At 54.1% G+C, this 21,507-nt stretch overlaps 1 protein-coding gene across 1 annotated transcript in view; it reads right to left on the minus strand.

The window, feature by feature from the left end:
- Positions 1–1,270: 1,270 nt before the first annotated feature.
- The window catches only part of LOC128795830 (uncharacterized), a 132,314-nt gene continuing 112,077 nt past the window's right edge, over positions 1,271–21,507 (minus strand). Inside the window, 2 exon segments of the mRNA XM_053956897.1 lie at positions 1,271–3,689; positions 8,390–8,478. Of these exon segments, the coding sequence (XP_053812872.1) occupies positions 3,463–3,689; positions 8,390–8,478 (316 nt within the window). The 3' untranslated portion in view covers positions 1,271–3,462.

The following is a 21,507-nucleotide window of genomic DNA, read 5'->3' on the forward strand; positions in this document are numbered from 1 at the left end:
GATTGGTCCCCATCATCCCCTGGAGCTGTCCCTGATGCACCCCAGGTGATCCAGCATGGGAGGGACAGCAGCTCGGGGCTGGGGGCAGAGGGCACGGTGTCACAGGGGCCCCAGAGCAGCAAATCCCTGCCCTGGCACTGCCCTGACCCCCGTGGCCTCCCCTGGGGTCTGGGACCACCTGTCTCAAAGGAGGATGCCCCTGACGTGTGTGCGTGTGACCAGGGCTGTCCCCGTGGGCACAAGGGAGGGAGAACTGGATCTGTAGAATGCAAGGGAATTTGGGGAGAGGGATGTCCCTCTGAGAGGTTCATGGGGATTTTCAGGGGTCTGTGTGCAGCTGGATGGGGGTTTGGTGTCTCTGTGGGGCACTGGGGATTTGGGCAGTGTCTGTCAATCTGCAAGGGGGGCTCAGGGGGTGCTCCCTGTGTGTAAGGGCAGAACCCAGGGGGTTTTGGGGGACGGAGCGTGGAGGCCACAGAGCTGCAGCTGGACAGAGACACTGGGTGGGGAGGGGTGGGAATACAGACATGGGGACAGTGCCCTGCATTCCTGGAGCCTCCTGTGCTCTGCTAACAAGGGGGACCAGCCCCAACCCCCAATCCCAGACTCTGTCTGTTTGTCTGTCTGTCTGTCTCCTGGGACTGCTCTGCCCCCACCTCTTCCACCCTCCTGCTCACATCTGGCCAGCAGCAGCTTATTTTTTCCTCCAGGGTTGCGACATCCTGAGCCACGGGATGTTTTTCCTGAGCCTGTGTTGGAACCCCCCACAGAGGGAGGGTGGGAGGATTGTCTTGGCCAGGGAGCTCCGGTCACAGTGTCCTCCCACCCATTGTCCCCAAGTGCAGAGAGGGGAGACCACAGAAAGCAAATCAGACAGGGCTGGAGAAGGAAGAGTGGATTCCTGCTGGTGATGGGAAGGGTGATGGAATCCCAACTGGATCTGGTTCTCCAGATCCTCCAGGACTGGGCAACAGTGACCACATCCCTGCCGGTGATGGAGGGGGCAGCTGGATCCTCTTGGGGCTGTAGCTACCGACCCCATCATGTCCTCAGTCATGATCCACAGGCAGGTCACCCTCCACTCAAAGCCCTGGGCGACCAGAGGATGGGGGTGCCACCAGAGCAGGCCTGGGGGCACAAGACTGGGGGTGCTCCTAGAGCATCCCCACTGCTGGAGCCAGGCAGGGGTTGAACCAGCCCCTGTCAGCAGCACCGGGATGGCCAAACCCCACCTGTGCCTCCCTTTTCCCACCAGAATAAATGCCATTCATTCAGAAGAAACCATTTTATTATTTTTTTTTCCCAAAGAAAAAAAGCAATATAAATATTAGAGTATAAAACTTGCGTGTAACACATCGACATTGGTCTATATGGGTATAAGAAGGATATAAGCATATATATAATATATAAGTATAATTCAATATTAGACACATTGAAAGGGCAAACGTGTTTCATTTCACGCACACTCGGAGCACAGACCACATGGAAAGAAGATACAGAGAAAATTGAAAATACTGATGTCCACAAGTTAGTTACTGCAATTAAAAATAACACGCCACTAAATACACGACACTCACTACGCTACCTCAGATTGCAGATTAAAAAGAAAATATAAAGACTACGATTCAGCTACAGCATTTCTAGAGGGGGGGCAGGTGGCAGCTGCAGGGGACAGGGTGGGAACCGCTCCCAGTGCAGCCAGCGCCAGAGGTGGCTGGGTCTGATGAAACACGGAGGATGATCCTGCTGCCCTGGTTTGGGGAGGGGGCACGGGTGGGGAGAGCCTGGCTGAAAGGGCTGGATCTGCTCGGGTGAGTTACGTGTTAGTGATTAAAAAAGGAAAAAAACAACACACACCCCCCTGGGAAACTCGGTGTGGCCCCCTCCGGGCCACCCCACAGCTCCTCTCCTGGCTCTGGCTACACAAAGCCCCCATCTGCCTCTCCCGGGGGCTCAGAGCTGCTTTGCTATGGGAAGCTGGCCTGGTGCTTTGGTGATGGGCACATGGAGAAATTCTAATCCTCATCCTTCAGTTCTGCCCGCAGGATACAAAGCCCAAAGCCAGCGGGAGCGTCACCTCTTCCTCCAGGCTGGCCCCACATGGTCCCATGTGACACTCCCCCAGCCACTGCCCCCCATTTTGCAGCGTCACCCCCTGCTCTTGGGTCCCTTGTCTGGATCTGGTCCCCAAACGCCTCCAAGACAACCATCACTTACTCAGCCACCAAGTCTGCACCAAAGCCATGCACGGCAGCTCCGCGGATCCCGCCCTTTGGGCGAGACCCCAAGAACCGCCTCGTAGAACCGCCCCACCACCCCAGACACCCTTTGGGGCCCGAACTAGAAGCAATAATGAGTTTCCCCACCCCGCCTGAGCCATCCCACCCCCTCCCACCCCTTCCCCAGGGCAGCCCGGGCGGCTGCCGGCGCGTTCACACCACGTGGGCATGCGAGGACTTCTGCGGGTCCGTGGAGCTACTGCGCTAGTGCAGGTGTGAGGTGAGGGACGTGCATGCAGACACCGTGTGCAGACAGTGAAGCGTCGTCCCCGTGTCCCCTGCGCGGGGACCTGGCCAGGCCTGGCCGCGGGGGAGCGAGGCTCTCTTAGCCTTAATTCCATAAGAACATCGACTGTACATATAAATATTTACTGCAAAGAAGGTTTGAGATGTGTCTGCTCTTCGGAGACCCCTAGAACCGCCGGGGCAGCTGCCGCACACCTCGGCATGCTCCTCATGGAATTCCCTGCCTCTCACACAGCAGGAGGGCTTTTTCCTTATCATTTTTCAGGCCATTAGTGGTTACAATTTAAAGAAAAAAAAAATTAAAAATGCTTAGGATGCAGCTTTGCCATATTCCCTTTGACTCATGCAATATAAAGTTTTTTTTTTTCAGATGACAGGTAAGCAGGAACTGAAGCACTCCCTACCAACTTCCAAATTCCAAAATCCATCGCTATCATTGACTGGGGGTGAATTTTACAAATGGAAAATTTAACAGCAAAGAACTGGAGCATGGGCTCTAAGCTAAGAACTTCCTTTTCCTTTCCAAAAAATAGCTGAAGGGCTATAAATTAAAAGATCCACATTAAAATTATTTACATTGGGCAAAGCCGAGCACAAGCCTTGTGCCTTTCTTGGACTACCTGGGAGCAAACTGGATCCAAAGACGTGGCAAAAGACCTTCGGCCCTTGCATATTCTAATACCCGAGGGATTGTATAAAACATTATTCACAGGGCACTTGTTTGTGTTCGGTTTAGACTCCGGATTGGTTTTCATCACGAGACCTGAGAGCAGCGAGCCCCTGCTCTCAGATCTGATGATGACGAGATACATTCGCAGCATTTCCTACTTTTGCACCACAAAAAAATTCACATTCGTCCTCCGGCCTGGGCTGTGGTTTTTGGGGGAGTGCTGGAGCCGGCTGCCCTGTAGCTCTAAGGTCTCCTTTTTCTTCTTCACTACTTCTTCTCCTTCTTCCCGGATTTCTTTTTGTTGCCTCCGGCGGGGGCGGCGTTCTTGGCGTCGCGCTTGCCGGCGGCGTTGGTGAGGGTGGCGTTGCTGCCCGGGATGTAGACGTTCTGCCGGTAGTCGGGGACGTGCTGCAGGGTGAACTGCGGGCCGTAGCGGGCGCTCAGCCCCATCGTGCCATTGCCGCCGCCCAGGGTCGAGTTACCGTCAGCAGCTTCTGTGGGGACCGCCGGGGAAGGGGGGAAAGAGAAGGGCAGGCTGTTAAAGGCAGCTGGAGACCCCAAGCCCCAGCAGCCCCACAGGGTGTCAAACCCAAATCAACATCACCCTTCAGGCCCCCACAGGGCAGCCTGGCACAGACCCCCCCACTAAAACTGCCCATTACAAACATATTGTGCAGCCACGCCATTAGTGATGCATTAAAGGAAATCCAATATTTATTTATTTTTCCGCCACATTTAAAACCCTGCCCGCGGTATTTTTCTCCAGCCAGGTTTATTCAGGGAGCAGGACAGGGGAGATGAGAAACAAAACCCCTCCCTTGCAATACCACAAAATGGCTCTAGGAAGCCGAGCACGAAGGAAATCAATGCCAGAGCGTGTCTGATGGTCCAGATCTGAGAGCAGGGGGAGGGGAAGGCAAATTCATTCCTGTCGCTATGCAAAGCTCCAGCACGGAGTGAGGAGTGGGGAGGGGCACAGGGCCCCCCCGGGATGCTGGAGAGCAGATGGAGACGGGGGGATGCACGGAGGCAGGGGGAGAATGAGCATAGGGGGATGGCAGGGCTCGAGTGATGCTGTTGCCATGAGCTGCTGCACGATCTGCTCCGGTGCAGCTGCCTGTGCACGGCTCAGGGTGGGATCCCTGCACAGCCCTGCTCAGAAATGGTTTGCTGAAATTCAGCCTTTGTCTGAGACACTGTGGCTCCCATCTCAGCCTTTATCTGCCTCATGCTCATGGCTGGGGCCAGGCCCTCCTGAAGGATAGGGACACCCAGCAAGGGCGCGCAGAGGGCCCAAGGCAGAGCCCAGGAGTGCTGCTCCCTCCTTTCAGAGGCAGAGAGATTGTGGGAACAATGAAAAACAACGAGCAGAGGCGGTGGGGCTGGGTCCCCTCGCATTTCTCCTCACTCCAGACCAGCTCTGTGCACGCCTCTGTGCTGCCTTTGCTTTCCCCTAAGCAGATGGAGGTGGCGAAGCCAGCCAGAAAGCTGGACAAAAAGCTGGACCACATCCCACCATCCCCCTGAAATACGGCTGTGTACACATTCCCTTTGCAGGGGTCGGAATGATGAAGCAACTGCAGTTTGAAAAGTTGCAGCTGCTCTGTTGGAGCGGACAGGGAGGAAAACACAGTGAGGCTGAAAACAGGCGTGATACTGTGCACCAGGGCAGGGCCATGGGGTGCAAACACAGCGACCCAGAGCGGGGAAATGCCTTTCACTTCCTGCTCTGGAAGCATTCCCCGCAGGAGAATTCTTCCAAAGTCCCCATGAAATGGGTTCCAGACCTAGCAGGACCTTATGTGTCTGCAATTAGTGATGTTTGTTGCTAATCCTCACTCGCCTGAGCAGCAGCTTGTTTCATTAGCAACCAACTCAAGCCCAGACCCATGGAGGTGTTAGAAATGATCCCCATGGAGGGGATGACTGGAGATGTGCAGGGACCATCTCACAGGTGGACTACTATGGAAGAGGTTTTACAGCTACTTCTGTGGGCCAGAGAGAAGTTGGATAAGAGGATCCACGTTTGATAAGAGGTTCCATGTTTACCCCTGAAAGAATTTTCCACCAAGGTCGTTGACACAGAAACCAAGAAAGAAAGAAGGTGAAATAAGAGAAACCTGCAGCTGCCTGTTCCAATGAGCACTTTGTTTGTCTCTCGTGACCAATGAGTGAAGTGTAAACCTATGACTTTTGTAAGAATGTATAAAGAGCAAGCATGCTAGAATAAAAACAGGTTTGAAGCCTTCTGAAAATGGAGTGTGTTGCTTTATATTGTCTCTGTCTCAATTAGGACAGACTACAGCTTCCAGCCATGGGAGAATTGTTTTTTCTGGGCTGTCCCAGCTGGAGTCAGCCCAGTGAGAGGCTGGGTGGACTTGGGCACCTTCTCTCCCCTGTGTATTGCTGCCTGTGTCCCTCCGGGGCCATCCCAGGGCTCTGAGCAATGAAGGGCTGGGGGTGCCAGCACCACCCAAGGCCCCATGAATTAATTTGCAGTCTCAGCACAGCTTCCACCAGGGAGAAAAAGGCACTGGTGAAGTTCCCAGCCTGCCAGTCGGTCCTGGGTAAGGGCGACCGGCTGTTTCTAGGTAACACTGACATTAAGGCTGAACAGAAGAGAGAACAGGAACAATAGAGGGTTATAAATGGGCACCGAGGTGCTCTTGCCAAGCAAAGCACTTGAGCTCTTCTTGCTGGAAAGGTCACGCTCAGCCTCCTCCAGCAGCCTGTCATTATCCCAAACGGTCCTGAGGAGGAAAACAAGAATTTGGGCTCTGGCAAAAATAACCAGCGAGTGGCTCCATTGCCCCCATGGCCGGGGGCAGCCCCAGAGCAGGTGTTGCTGCAGCTGCTGGCGGGGCTTTCAGGGGACCCAATATAGCATGTCTGCCCCTGCCTGGGGGAAAAGGACCTCCCCGGGCTGCCTTTCTGTCTGCTCTCCCACATCCCGTGGCACCTCTCTAAATTCTCACTGGAGCCAGAGTATTTTAAGGACAGGATGTCTGTCCTTGAGAGTCTGGTGTCCTGGAGCATCTGTGCTCCTTGGGCTGTCCCAGCAGCTGCCTCTGCCCATTCAGATGGCCCAAAACACTGGGTTTTCATCTTGTTCCCAGCTGTATGGCAGGAGGATCCAGAGGAAGGATGGCTGGGAAGGGAGACAGAACCCTACAGCAAGGTCACAGCCCTTGGGGGAAAATCAGGTCCCCAGATACTCTGCCTTGTGATGGTAATTTAACCACTGGGGAAGGGATTTAATCCTCAAAGGACTGGATGGTGCAGGCTTGGCCTGGCACGGCCAGCGCTGCCTCCTGCTGAAACCAAGGAAAACCCCTGGCCCAGGGTAAGGATGCATCCAAGGCATCACTGTGAGCCACTTGTCACCTCGGAGCTCAAACACAGCTCAGTGGGTGACGGTGAAAGATAAGGATTATTTAAACGGCCAGAAAATCACACCCAGGGATGGGTAGCACAAAGCTTAATGGGCAATTAGCGCTGCCCCTAATCAAAACCTGCTCCAATCAACACTATTGGCTTAAAGAGAGAGCAGAAACGGTGGACAGAGAGCAAGGGTGACACAAAAACACTGTGCTGGAGGAAAAACTGCTGCTGGGTCCCCATCCACACATCCAGCACAGAGAGAGCCCGAAGAGGATGGATAAGGGAAAGCCATTATCTGCAGGAGGGATTTGATTTACATCAACCCCCTGGGCGGGCTGGAGCCGTGGGAGAGGTTAGGACTGTGGACTGGGGAGATTTGCTGCAATAGGGCCCGGGGCTCCATGAAAGTCGGTGCTTAACCTGGAGGGACCCGCTCAGCTCTGATGCTGGGGATTGCTGGAGCAGCAGCCAGAAAAACAGCTTTATTTACCAGCAAGGAAACCGGGTCTGGAGACACTGGGTGATGATAACCACATGCAACCCCAAGGGCTGTTTTTCCATGGTCGTTTTTCAGAGCAAAGACACATTTTCACATTGTTTCTCTCTCTTGAGTGTAAACAACTCCCTTGCCCCAGACCTTGTCCCCCTCCCCAGCCACGGCAGCTGTCTCCTGGTGTCTGCAGAGCAGCAAAGTTCAGCTGCAGCAGCTTTCCAAGAAAGCAACAGCAAAGCCATTCCTCCTCCCTCAGATTCCTTCCCTCCCAACAGCTCAAAGGAAACATCCTAAGCATTTTGCATAGGGTTTTATGGCTGTGCTTCTATTTTTAAATCAAGGGGGGAAAGACTTGGAGGTATTCATAAATAAAGGCTCTATGAAAACCAGGCTCTTTATCCATAGTGCTGCACAGAGTGATAATTGTCCTTGTTTTATACAAAGCCATGGAGACTGTGGGTGTGTGAGAACATCCCTCGCTGCCCAAGGCTTCTGCACAGCCACAAACCAGAACAAACCAACCCAAAACGACCCCAAACCACCCTCCTGCAAAAACAACTGCAAGGAGGCAGAGCAGCAGCCAGTGGGGGAAACCTTGGTGAATCCATGGCTCAGCAGAGGGGCTCGGGAAGCTCCTCTGCACACAAGGTTTGTTGGGAATACTGAGTCAGGCATTCGCTGGTTCCCTGGTCCAGCCTCTAGGCACACACAAACTTCCAGCCTTCCTTCCTCCTCACCTTACAGCAAGCGTAATTTACTGTGACTTTCTGGAACCAAGTAGTTCATAAAACATCATCTCCAGACTGGCCCTTTCACGTAACACAACCAGAGCACAGCCAGATGGTGTTGTTTCAGTACACAGCAAACAGAGTTTGGGTGGAAGAAGTGTCCCTGTGTACAGGAACCACATATCTCCTCTGCCTGGATCCTTCCTGACCCTTCCCTCTGCAGGGACATCATTGCTTTTCCCCCTGGATCCTTCCTGACCCTTCCCTCTGCAGGGACATCATTGCTTTTCCCCCTGGATCCTTCCTCACCCCTCTCTCTGCAGGGACATCACTGCTTTTCCCTCTGGATCCTTCCTGACCCCTCTCTCTGCAAGGGACATCACTGCTTTTCCCTCTGGATCCTTCCTGACCCCTCTCTCTACAGGACATCAGTGCTTTTCCACCAACTTTGGGATCTGTTGAAGCAGAACCTTTGCAGCCAGCCCAGTTAACCCAGATAAATCAGTCCCACAGCATCTTATCTATCAGCATGACCCCGAGATGCACCCCCAGAGCAGGAGTCAGGGTTTTCCCAGGAGTGATGGAGACCAACCATTGGCTGAAGCCAGGATCATGGCTTGGAGCATCTCCGTGTCAAACTGGTTGTTGGGCCAGGCTCCAGCTTCCTCTCCATTCTGGGAGCTATGGGAAAAGAAAACAAACAGCAAGTTACTCCAGTTCAGTCAGGAGGAGTGGGCTGGACCAGTGCCTGCTTTAAATCCTCCCATAAATAGCACTCAGGAGCCAAGACTCTTTCAGAGGTGTCCATCCCTCACCAGGCTCTTGAAGAATAACCACCAAAAGCACTTGGGGACTCAATGGTGCTTCCAGCAACACCTTCCTAACTCCTGCTGCCTTCAGAGGCTACAGCCAAGCATCTCATCTCCTCAAAACCCCACCAAAAAGCAATCACAGAATGGTTTGGGTCAGAAGAGAACTTTAAGATCATCTATCTGTACCCCCCTGCCATGGGATAGAATGTAATCCATTGCCAAAATTACAGTGTAATAATAACAACTGCAGTCCTAAAGCCCCAGAGCTACATATGCACCCTTGTATGACCAGGTCCTCTGTCCTTTTGCAGGCTGTGAGTGGATGCACCTTTCAAGCTCTTTCAGGTTACAACTCCATTCTGCAGCTTCATTCATGTGATGGACGGTGAGAAAACCCCACGCTGCGGTGGGAATTTGGGTCATCACAGAGCAGCTGCCTGGCACCACAGAATTTGCTCTGAAAAGAGTCCAAGATCAGTCCTGGGGAGGCTGGAGCAGCAGGGAGAGGAGAGCAGGCAGCATCTGGGCATCTCCCTTGGTTCCCCTTGGCTGCTGGGGGTGCTGAGCACCACAGATCCGCCTGGGAGAACTCGGGGGATGCTGACAGACTTTGGCTGAGGAGGTTTTGTGGCCAGGCCTACAATCAGCACTCTGTGTGCAGGCTAACAAGCCCGGCTTTCATGTCTGCCAGGTGTCAGCTGTGCTCAGCCACCGCTCACTGCTCAGGGCTGTGCTCCCAGAGCCCCTCCAGAGCCTCCACACTTCCTAAACATCTCACCAGCTTCCTGGGGTCCCCTCTGCTCTGTCCCAAAATGACCCCTCCACTCAGATCACCACTGTCTCCTCTCCCAGTCACTGCTCTGACCACCCACAGCCCTTTCCATCCACTGGAATGCCAGGATTTACCCCTTGGCTCCCTTGGGATGAGGGCTGCCCTGCTCTTGCAGCTGGGAGCTCTCCTGAAGTGAGAGAGGGAAGGATGGGGGGTTGGAAAGCCCTTCCCATGAAGAGACCTTACCCCATTTCCCAGGAAAGTGTTCAAACCACAAAGTTACAAGGCATGGAGGTGGCCTCCTCCACCACTGTGGTCCCAGCCCTTATACCCAGGAGCTGCCAGACCCCAAAACCCTGCTCAGACCCCAAAACCCTGCTCAGACCCCAACAGCCTGCTCAGACCCCAAAACCCTGCTCAGACCCCAACAGCCTGCTCAGACCCCAACAGCCTGCTCAGATCCCAAAACCCTGCTCAGACCCCAAAATCCTGCTCAGACCCCAAAACCTTGCTCAGACCGGAACAGCCTGCTCAGATCCCAAAACCCTGCTCAGATCCCAACAGCCTGCTCAGACCCCAAAACCCTGCTCAGACCCCAACAGCCTGCTCAGATCCCAACAGCCTGCTCAGACCCCAAAACCCTGCTCAGACCCCGACAGCCTGCTCAGATCCCAAAACCTTGCTCAGATCCCAAAACCCTGCTCAGACCCCAACAGCCTGCTCAGACCCCAAAACTCTGCTCAGATCCCAAAACCCTGCTCAGACCCCAACAGCCTGCTCAGATCCCAACAGCCTGCTCAGATCCCAAAACCCTGCTCAGACCCCAACAGCCTGCTCAGACCCCAACAGCCTGCTCAGACCCCAAAACCCTGCTCAGACCCCAAAACCCTGCTCAGACCCCAACAGCCTGCTGAGATCCTAAAGCCCTGCTGGGATCTCAGCATCCGGTTCAGACACCAGATTCCTGCCCAGCCATGCTCTGGGGTGTCCTGCTGGCAGCCCCATGCCTGAGCACTCAGCACCCTGCACGCTGCAAATGCCAGCGCGGGCACGGCCGGTGCCAGCTCAGTGCCACGTGCTGGGCACCAGATGGGCTCCTCACGCCCTGCTGAGCATCCCCCTGCCTGAGTGCCCCCTCCACCTGCGCCCTTACACACGGAACAGGCTCAATATGGGCATTTTGGAATTGGGATGGACCCACAGGCGCTGTTCTTGAAGGTTGTACCTGCCACAGTGACCTCGTAGCTGCATCAAAGCAGAAAGGAGAGAAGCCTTGAATGCACATGAGCTTTCAGCATCCCTGTGAAATCCCTCCCCATGCACAGGGTGCCCAGAGAAGCTGGGGCTGCCCCTGGATCCCTGGCAGCATCCAAGGCCAGACTGGATGGGGCTTGGAGCAGCCTGGGAGGCAGTGGGAGGCATCCCTGCCTATGGCAGGGGTGCAATGGGATGGTCTGTGAGGTCCTTTCCAACCCAAACCATTCTGGAATTCTGAATATATATTCAAGCTGCCTTTGAAACACAATATATGTAAGGATGTAAGGATGTTGTAAGGATGCTGTGCAGACATTCCCAGGTGCTCTGCACAAAATCTGGTCTTAAGCAACTTGTCCAAAGATGTGCAGGACCTGAACCAGGACCACAGGACCATCCCTCCCCTTCTGTATCCCGTGCCTGATCCATCCCCAGCCGGGCACAGGGCGCAGCTCTCACACCAGTAAATCTTTAGAGGATGCAAATAACCACTAATGGAGCAGAGGCTGCCCCAGCACGACCCTGCCGGCAGCATCCTGAAATCCCTGCTGCCTGTGCATCCCGGGGCATCCCGGGCACTATTTACAGCCCTCCTGGTGGTGGCACGGTTTCAAAAGGGCCAGAAGTGAGGCGTGCGCCCCTCCCAAACTGATTCCTCCGTGATGGTTGCGCCGAGACTCCTCGGCCGCGGGTCCCCAGCCCCGCGCTCGGTGCTGCGCCAGGACAAGGTGGAGACAGCCCTGGGGCTGCAGTGACCTGTTAATGTCACAGACAGGGCTGGGAATAGAGCCCCGAGCTAGATCCAATAAAGGACTTAGGAACCTAAACTCCATTGCAAACCACAGCCCATTCAGCCACCCGTTAACCCCAGCGGCTCCTGCCCCACCCCCAGCTGGAGGATGAGGTTCCCAGGTTTTTCAGGGCTTCAGGAAAGCTGCTCAGAAATATCCCTGAGCCTCCCAGCCACTTATCCTGCCTCTGGGAGCTGCCCTGACATGATGGTGGTACCCAGAGATGGGGGAGAGAAAGCACAAGAAAGTATCAAATACATTTTGGGGTTTTTTTTAAGTGCAGTATTCCAGTGGTTCAAACGCTGCTGTGAAATCAGAGGCTCAGGTTCAACACCCTCTTTGATGTGACAGTGCCAGTATCACATTTTCCAGCTCCCAAAAGACTCTTCCCTCCTCTTCCACCCCTCCTTCAGGCTTCCCTGTACAGATATTCCTCCCGTCTCCTGTCACAGCCTCCATGTCCTACAGCAGTGGGAATGCACGGAAGGAAAGGCTCACCCTGTGGTCAGGAAATTCACCTGCACCAGGACTCCTGACCCCACTGAGCTCCCCACCCCGTAGCCCGTGGTCCCAGGGCTGCATGAAGACACAGGCAGGAGAGCTGGCACCACTGGGCACCGGACTTAGCCAGGAGTGGGTTGGAAAGGGAGGGATGAGGGGTCTGGATAGTCCCTGCAGCCTGGGGAGTGGCACAGTGCAACCCTCCCAGTGCACAGCCCAAGGAGGGTGGCTGTACCAAGAAACGTGGATCTTGCTCAGGCTGTTCTGAGCTCTTGGTTTAGAGCTGTGTGTTCCAGGGAGGAGGACTGTGCATCACCAGCCAGTTCAGGATGGGCAGCACTTCTGACCCTTTTCCTTCCTTGTGGTCTTAGTGAGGAATGAACATGTGAACTCTTGGCATGAGCCTCACCAGCCCCTCCACTCTGGGGGACACCCAAAGCCCTACCTCCCCTTAATTCCCTGTGAGATCACAAAATCAGAGTGGAAAAGGGGCATGAATCATAGAATCCTACAATGGTTTGGGTTGGAAGGGTCCTGAAGGATGCAGTGCTCCTAGGTGCCACACTTCCAAGCAGAAGGAGCTCTCCCAGCCTCTCCCACCCTGCCCTGGGCTCCAGTGCTCACATAATTTTGGTGGTATGGTTCTGCTTTTATTGCAGTGAGGAGCCCAAAACTGGGCACAGTGCTCCAGGTGTGGATCTGTGGGTGTCACAGGGGAATTGAGGGCAACTTCTTGTCCTGCTGGCTACAAGCTGACCAGTAAAACCAGTCAGTCTCCATCACAGCAAGGGTGCACTGGTGATTCATGTTCAACCTGACACCCCCTATGTCCTTTTTTCACCCTTACTGCAGCCAGTGTTCCCGAATTTTGCACAAAGAGCCCCAAAGCTGTGTGCCTGCTCCTTATGACGCCACGTAGAAAAGCTATTTTAGAAATGCCTTAGCATTGCAAAAAAAAAAAAAAAAGGTATTGAACTCACTTCTCTAAGCAGGAAATTCAAGTGTCTCAATTACTTGCAGTGCAATCATCCAGAATTCAGAGGCACAGAAAAAAAACCCAAGGGCTGTAATCTAAAAACATCCAAAAATAACTTCTCGCAGTGGAGAATGCACACAGCTGATGGCCAGACCTGGCTGCCTTCCACGGCTATAGGATGGGGCTGTGAGTCACAGCTGTGAATCACTGACTCAACAATGAGCAGCCCGCCCTGCCCTGCTGCCCCTGCCCGGGGTGGGCACACCCCAGAACCCCCCTGCCACTGCCACCCACCCCTCCACAGCTTTGGATGCTGCTGCAGGGAGCCTGCCTGGAATGGGAGGGCTGGTTCCTATGGAAATACTCCAAGGACTGGCTGGTTTTAATACAAATGCTGTTGATTCAATAGGGTGTTTTTCTAAAAACCCATCCCCCATAGGATAGATTTTTTTTTTCTCTGTTTAGTTCTACTCCACACTTCAAAGCTCAGAAAAGAGCTGGCTTTCATTTTCAGGAATGCTTCCAGCGTAGCTAGAACTGAGAGAAGGAATCAAAGCCACATTTGAGACAAACCCGGGGGTGCAGCATCTGCAGGGGCTCAGGGCATGGTGGACACAGAGCACAGGCCAGGTGCTGTGTCAGGAGAGGCAGGTAGAGCCTCTGCACGACCTGGAGCTGCCTTCAATAAACCTGGCTACATGGAAATCATGGAATAACCAGACAAAAGGCTTTTTCTGGCAGCTCTGCCACAGCCCCACTGCATCCATCTGCATCCCAACACTGCCCCCCTACCCAGAGCTTCCACAAGCACCCACACCAGGGGGGCACTTGGGTGCTTTGCTCATCAGCTAATTTGCAGCACCCTCAGCCATTAGGCCCCTTTTTATCTTCCACTTCCAGCACAAAATTATTCCACTTCGAGCACAGAATTATTCATTTCCTTGCGGGGTTGCCATGGAGCTCATCACTATGGCAGCCAAAGGCCTCGCAAACATTTATTTGCACAATCGCCCGATGGATTCCTGAAAAATTGTTTTCCTTGCTCTGCAGCTGGAAACACGAGTCACAGCAGCGCCACAACAAACTGGGAAAGTGTATTCATGCCAGAGCAGTGCTGTCAGAGCCCCAGGGGATGGAGAGGGCAGCTCAGTGCCCCGAGGGCACTCCGAGGTGCCTGGCAGGGCTGTGGGCAGTGCTTGGGCTGGGGATTTTCCCGGGACACCCTCAGCATCCTCTCTCCTTTCTTTCTGGGGCTTTCTGGCTCCTATGGCAGTGCCCTCTCCTAGCCAGGACCTCTCCCAGCCCGTGCTCCTGGCTGCTCCCAGGCAAGGGGTTGTGACTGGGATTTACTTCTCCTCCTGGCCTCTTCTCCTTTCACTCCCATTTACACGCCAGCCCCGGATGCTGCTCCCACTTTCCCTCGGGCAGCACCCAGCCCTCCCCTCCCCAGCCAGCTCCCGGAGCCACGGGTATCCCCAAGCCCTTTCCTCCAGCCCCATTCCCGAGCAGCCCCTGCTCGCTGTCCCCTGTCCCATCCCCCTGCACTTCTCCCTCCTCTCTCCCAGCTTCCTCCCCATCCCCCCGCCGCCTCCCACACACGGCTCCAGCGGAGGCAGCAGCGGCAGTAAAATCTCAGCCTGAACATTCCCCGGCTGGCAAAGTGACAAGTGAGAGGGAGCAGGTCTGTCCCCGCCGGAGCTGGGCCTCCGCTGTGCTCCCGGCGTGTGGGGACACTGACACAGGCCTGGGGACACAGCACCGGGCCTGGGGACACTGACACAGGCCTCAGGATACTGACAAAAGCCTGGGGACACAGCACCGGGCCTGGGGACACTGACACAGGCCTGGGGACACTGACACAGGCCTGGGGACACAGCACCGGGCCTGGGGACACTGACACAGGCCTGGGGACACTGACACAGGCCTGGGGACACAGCACCGAGCCTGGGGACACAGCACCGGGCCTGGGGACACTGACACAGGCCTGGGGACACAGCACCGAGCCTGGGGACACAGCACCGAGCCTGGGGACACAGCACCGGGCCTGGGGACACTGACACAGGCCTCAGGATACTGACAAAAGCCTGGGGACACAGCACCGGGCCTGGGGACACTGCCTGTGCCTGGGGACACTGACACAGGCCTGGGGACACTGACACAGGCCTGGGGACACTGACACAGGCCTGGGGACACTGACACAGGCCTGGGGACACTGACACAGGCCTGGGGACACTGCCTGTGCCTGGGGACACTGACACAGGCCTGGGGACACTGCCTGTGCCCAGGGACACTGACACAGGCCTGGGGACACAGCACCGGGCCCAGGGACACTGCCTGTGCCTGGGGACACAGCCTGTGCCTGGGGACACTGCCTGTGCCTAGGGACACTGCCCCATGCCTGGGGACACAGCCTGTGCCTGGGGACACTCCCGAGGCTTGCGGACACTCCGCATCCCTGGGGACACAGACCAGGGTGAGCATCCCTCTGTCCTACTTCCCACGCCACCCTCCCCCAGCCCCCGAAAAAAGCCGGGGTCAGTTCCAGAATTGCCACCATTTCCCGTCCCTGACAGAGACGCTGCCGGCCCTTCCCCCACATCCCCGCACATTCCCGGCCACTTCTGTAATGCAATTCCAAGGCCTGGAGGGAGCCTGGATGAAGCCGAGCTTTAAGATCATGACTTTGCAAAGATGCGATTGAAAATGTCAGCAAGAAGTGTGAGTGGGGGGAGCATTTCCAGCCTCCCAAAGCACTGGAGAGCCTTTACTTCCAGCCTGTGGAGCTGCTGGGATGCTGCTCTGCTGGATGAAGGCAGAACAAAAGCCCACAATGTTCCTAAAATGGGGCCAGGGCAGTGTCCCCTCTCCATGGAAGTCTTCTGTCTCTGAAGGAGACAGAGCCCAGAACAGTAATTACTTCCCCCGGGCCATCCTGCCACCACCCGTGTCCCAGACATGTCAGGAAGGGTATTTTGGGAAATTCTTTGGAAAGGTTGTTGTGCCTATTTTTCAGATCCATCTCTGCAGCCAGCCATGGCACGTGCTCAGCTGCGCAGGAAGCAGATGGAGGGAGAAAAATTAAACTAATACACATAGCACCTGTTAAATTACCTAAAATAGCTTTTCTATAGATAAAACTGATGATGAAACCCCTGATATTCTGGGGGGTCTCCACAGTGAGAGAGCCCATCACCTGGGTATTTCCTTTTCTCTACAAAAGACTTCACTTTTGTCCCACTTGGCAGGATCTGGAGGGTTCAGACTTCAAGAGCCATGACAAATGCAGATAAAGGGAATATTGGCCCAGAATGGCCCATAAGGGAAGGAAATACTCATTTTAAAAGGGCTATGTGATGTAGAAAGAAGCCCAGATACTGAATCTGCTGAGATTTGGGCTGTTGGTAGCCAAAAGGGTGGCCCCTGCAAGCAGGAGTGCTCCAGGTGCTCCAGTGCTCCACAGCTCTGTGGTCTCCTGACTGTGGAAGGGGAGGTGGGGTGGGACAGGACACATCTCTACAAAACCCTTCAGCTTCCAATCCCAAGATCAGATCAGCTCTGCAGGAAGAGAGGGAGGGAGAGGAGTCATCCAGAGAAAAGTCCTGTTCCCAGCATCAAAACAGCTCCTGCCTGCCCCAGCAACCCAAATCCACTCCAAAATTGCACCCCAGGGCTGCAGCCCATGCCCAAAGCAAAGCCAGGCTCTGAGCAGCCTCACAGTCCTTTAAAAGCAGTGTTTTGTCTGTACGGTTGATAGGAAACCCCAGTAATTAAATCACAGAATTGTTAGGTTGGAAAAGTCCTCTGAGATCATCGGGTCCAACCATGAACCCAGCACTGACAATTCCAGCACTAACCCAAGCCCCAGGTGCCACATCTGCGCAACTTTTAAATCCCCTCAGGGACAGAGACTCCACCACTGCCCTGGTATCTGTTCCTACACCTGACCACCCTTTCAGTAAAGAAATTTTCCCTAATATCCAATCTTAACCTCCCCTGGTGCAAATTGAGGCCTTTTCCTCCTCCTGTCCCTGTTCCCTGGGAGCAGAGCCCGACCCCCCCGGCTGTCCCCTCCTGTCAGGAGTTGTGCAGAGCCACAAGGTCCCCCCTGAGCCTCCTTTTCTCCAGGCTGAGCCCCTTCCCAGCTCCCTCAGCCTCTCCTGGGGCTCCAGCCCCTTCCCAGCTCCGTTCCCTGCCCTGGACACGCTCCAGCCCCTCCAATCCATGAGGCTTTAAATTGTCTCCAGTCTTTTCTGTGCCACAACCCACCAGGTCAAACCTGACAGATAAAACAGTCTGGCCCTTCTTGGGCCTCTATGGTTCCCTCCAAGGTGTTTGCTGAGCAAAAGCCACACAAAGAGGCTGGGAACTGGTGTGGGCTTCATCACTGGACACAATCAACCACCCCAAATACTCCCCAAAAAGACAACTTCTCTCCCAGACTCCCCAGGACATGGCAGAAGTTGGTGATTTGAGCTGTTCAGCCCCAAGGATTTGGCAGGGGGAAAACCCCTTCAGAGCAGAGCTCCTTCAGTGGCACAACTCCTCCTGCACTCAGAGATTCACAGCCCACATTAAGCACAGCAGCTCTCACTCTTAGGAGAACACTGTCACTTAGATTATGGCTGTTCCTTCAAAGCCATGCCCTCCAGTAGAATTCCAGAGGCTGCTGTGATTTTTCAGGCTCCAGGGCTCCACTCACACCTTCGCCAGGCCTTGGGGAGGCAGCTGAGAGCAGCTCCACACTCCACATGCTGCAGGAGTTGTGGAGGAGTCACTGCTCAACACTGAACAGGCAAACAAATACAACCCAGTCAGAAAAAGCTGGAATTTTAGCCCAGAGACTTATAACTTTATCATTCACCTGCAAAATGTGTGGAACCACACCTGGCAGAGCAAATACTACTGCTGGCTTAACCCTGGGGCGTGTTTGGGATGGCAATGTGAGGACTGTAATTATTTCCTAAACTGCCCACAGTGGCACTTCCCTCTGCTGCTCCTCTTGCTCCTGTCAGTGAGAAGCTGCAGCCTGTCCAGCAGCCCTGCCCGGCATGTGCCCATTTCCATGTTTTCCATGAATGAGCAGAAGGCAAATCCATCCGTGTTTATCTGCACAGCCCCACTGGTGCCCTGTGCTTTGTAGCCCCTGCTGTTGGATGCACTACACCACGACACAAACTCGCAGCATAAATTCCTCAGTGTTTACAACGCCCCCAGACACCCCTGGGGCTCCTGGGTCTGCCTTTATTTATTTTTAGGGAGGATGTGGGCAAAGCCTGCAGCTGTGGCCAGTTGTCCTTCTGCTGGGTGTCCAGTCCCATGCTGTGTAAGCCCAGGAACGTCTGTGGTTCCTTCTCTGGCCCCAGCTGCTCTGGGATGTTCCCCCCAGACACACACGTGGGGTCAGTGTCCTGGTACACTGTCATGCACCCCAAAAACACACCACAAGCCCCCCCCCCCAGCAACATCTGCATGCTTTGAGCCACAAGAACACCCCTGAGAGCTTAAAGGACCATTTTTTATTCTTCTCCCCAGCCCCCAGCACACACAGGACTGTTGATAGTCCTGCAAGCCCAACTCTTGAAGTTCTTGCATGAAAACAAAACAGAGAATGAAAAAAAAAAATCCCTCTTTTCCTTCCTGGCTCTCTCTTGCTGCAGCATCTCCACTGTGAGCCCCAAGCCCCTCATTTCTGGGTGGGGGATGATGGCTGGGGCCAGACAGGGCAGCTGTGATGCTGTTTGATAAACAAGTGAAGCGAAGTGAACATCACCATTGGCTGTGCTCAGCCAGGGAGGGGAAGCCTGGCTAGCAACAGCTTTGAGAAGCATTAACAAGGGGGGATTTAGGAATGGAGAAAACAAATGGAAGGGGGCTGTGAAATGGCAACTCTGCATCTTCTCTACACGCTCTGCTCCTCCCTCCCCTGGAGTTGCCATGGATTCTCACACTGCTTCCCACCTCCCTGTGAGTCCCCTGCCGCTGTCTCTGGGTGTCTCCTGCCTGCCATCTCCTCCCAGCCTGCCCACACAGCCTAGCATTGTCCTCAGCCCTGCCACAAGATGCCTCCCAGACCTGTCTCACCCTCTCATGTCCACCTGTGAGCAACACAGAGCCCTCCCCATCCTCCAGGAAGGAAATCCTGACTCCAGCCTGGTGTTTTCCTGAACAAATCATCACACCCCAAAACAAAGAGCAGCCAGGGTCAGGCAGCACCATGAACAGGCAGGGCACAACAATGGAAACAAACCAAAACAACAAGATGGGTCCTTTGTAGCAGCCCCAGTCCCTGCACTCTCCTCCCAGACACCACCAGCCTCCTCCCACAGGGAAACCCCACAGTGATGATCCCACAGGGATACCCTGCGATGCTGCTGGACATTAATTTATTGCACTTTGGCCAATTCATCAGTGTAATCTCTGCTAGAGCCACTGATCTGATTTACCCAGGAATGGCATCTGCTGCTCGGAATCAGTCTGGATTCATTTCCATTTGCCCAGCGACAGCATGGGTGTGGGGTTTTTTTAAGAAAAACAAAACACAAACATCATTAAATTAATCATCCTATCCTCCTATTTCTCCCAAACAAGATTAATTCTGTTTTGCTCAGGTCTGCCTTGCTACCACATTTTCAGAGCATATTGTCTGAGCTCCTCTCTCCTGAGCATGTGCACCAGAGCTCTCCCGTGTTTCAGAACAAAGAGCAGATTCCCTTTGTTGTCCTGGAGCAGCAGCGAGTAGGAGATCAAGAGCTGGTCCCTCCTCATTGAGCTTCCCCTGTTCTGCCTGGTTCCAGGTGCCCAGAGACATGTGGGATTTGTTGTGATGGGCAGGGCTATGTGGAGAAGAGATAGGATTGTTTCTTCCCCAGCTCCCATGGAGACAGCAAGGCAGAAATCCCAACACAGGTTTGAGCTTGTTTCTGGCTTAGGGTCAGTGCCAGGCTCCCCCCACGACCCATTCAAACCCCTGGCCTAAGCTGCTGTGTCTTTATTGTTATTTAATTTGGGTCAAATAGAGTTGAGAGCACATCCCTTTTTTTGATTTTCAGCTGAAAGGCGGGCTGTGCTCCCCTAGCACCAAGCAGAGCCCTGCAGTTCAGAGAGCTCGTGGTGCTACAGAGCTTCACCTGTCAGCAGGAGACACATTTGTACAGGGTTTAACAGCAGAGAGAGAACAGCAAGCCGGGCTCAGGCAGCTGCACTTGCCCCCTCTTTAATGCCTGTACTACCAAGCAGTGCCTGGGGAATTCACACACCAGGCATCAAAACTCTGGGAAGAGCACGGGAACAGCACAATGGGGAGTGGGCTGCTTTCCAGGATCTGCCTGTTTGATCACCAGGGAGATGTCAGGGCTGGGCACTGAACATATGAGAGCACTTTCTATTTCCATCCTTTTATAGCGTCACACAGGTTTGGATTAAAAACATCCCCCTTCATTTAACTTAAAACAGGATGAAAGAAACGGGGGGGGGGGAAATCTGCAAGAGCAGTTTTGCTGCAAATGTGGACACAGGCAAGTGGGGAAAACCAGCAGGAATTAAAATCCACTGAGTTTTTCCAGTTATTTCAACAGCAGCCTGTGCTTCAGCAAAATCTCCTTCCAAAGTCAGGGTTCAGGTTCATGATGTGGGACCCCCCTGTCACACCATGGGGCTCAGAGCAACCTGCTCCAGCAGAAGGTGTCCCTACCCATGGTAGGGGGTCAAAAAAGATGAGCTTGAAGGTCCCTTCCAACCCAAAACATTCTGTGATTGAAGAGCAGCTGTTCCAGAGGCTGTCCTGGGCACACAGGTCACAGATCCTCAGCAGTGACATCGTGGCTCATGCACCAGAAGTAACATGTCACACTCGTTCAGCTCCCCACACACACTCTGAGGCTGCCTTTCCTCTTGCCCTCTCTCTTCCCACGCCACAGTTGCTGCTGTCTCTTAGGCACTGGGAAGGGGATGGAGCTTGTGAAGAGATCCAGGCAGGGGCTGGGAGCTAGGCTGAGTGCCACTGTCCCATGACCTGAGGAAAGTCCCTGTCACTGAGATGAGGGGCTCTGGGCTGCATCAGCTCTGTGCCCTGAAGAGCCCCAGCATGATGCTAGAAGAGGGAGCAGCAGAGCCTGCTCTGATGGGGCTCATTTACTGCCTTCTCACAGCCAAACAATTACAGCAGCTGTGGAGCACTTCTTCATTAACAGGGCTTTGTTAATTGTCATTTGAACTGGAGCGGAAATGCTTAGAAAGATTTTCCTTGATTAAAATGTTGTCAGTGATGGGGAGCTTAACAGACCTCTGAGAAAACTATTCCAGCTATAGCTTTGTTTTAAAGTCCAAGGCCAGCTTCTACTATGTACACTTTATCTAATTACATCAAACCCTCACTCCATTTTAGCTTTATCAGCTGGAATAGCAAAGTTTAATCACTTCAACAAGTTGGCTATAGCAATCTCTTCATTTTCTGATAAGATTAATTATTGAGCCAGACCCAGGGAAAGAGTCAGGCACAAACAGCTGCTGCAGATGTTTAATTGCAAGTTCTGACACCAAAATCCAGCATCCACTACTCCCATTTCACCATTTTAAACTCCACAGGAGCTGCCCAAGTGGCCACCA

Source organism: Vidua chalybeata, chromosome 15, assembly GCF_026979565.1.
Source record: "Vidua chalybeata isolate OUT-0048 chromosome 15, bVidCha1 merged haplotype, whole genome shotgun sequence".
Classification (NCBI taxonomy): Eukaryota; Metazoa; Chordata; class Aves; order Passeriformes; family Viduidae; genus Vidua; species Vidua chalybeata.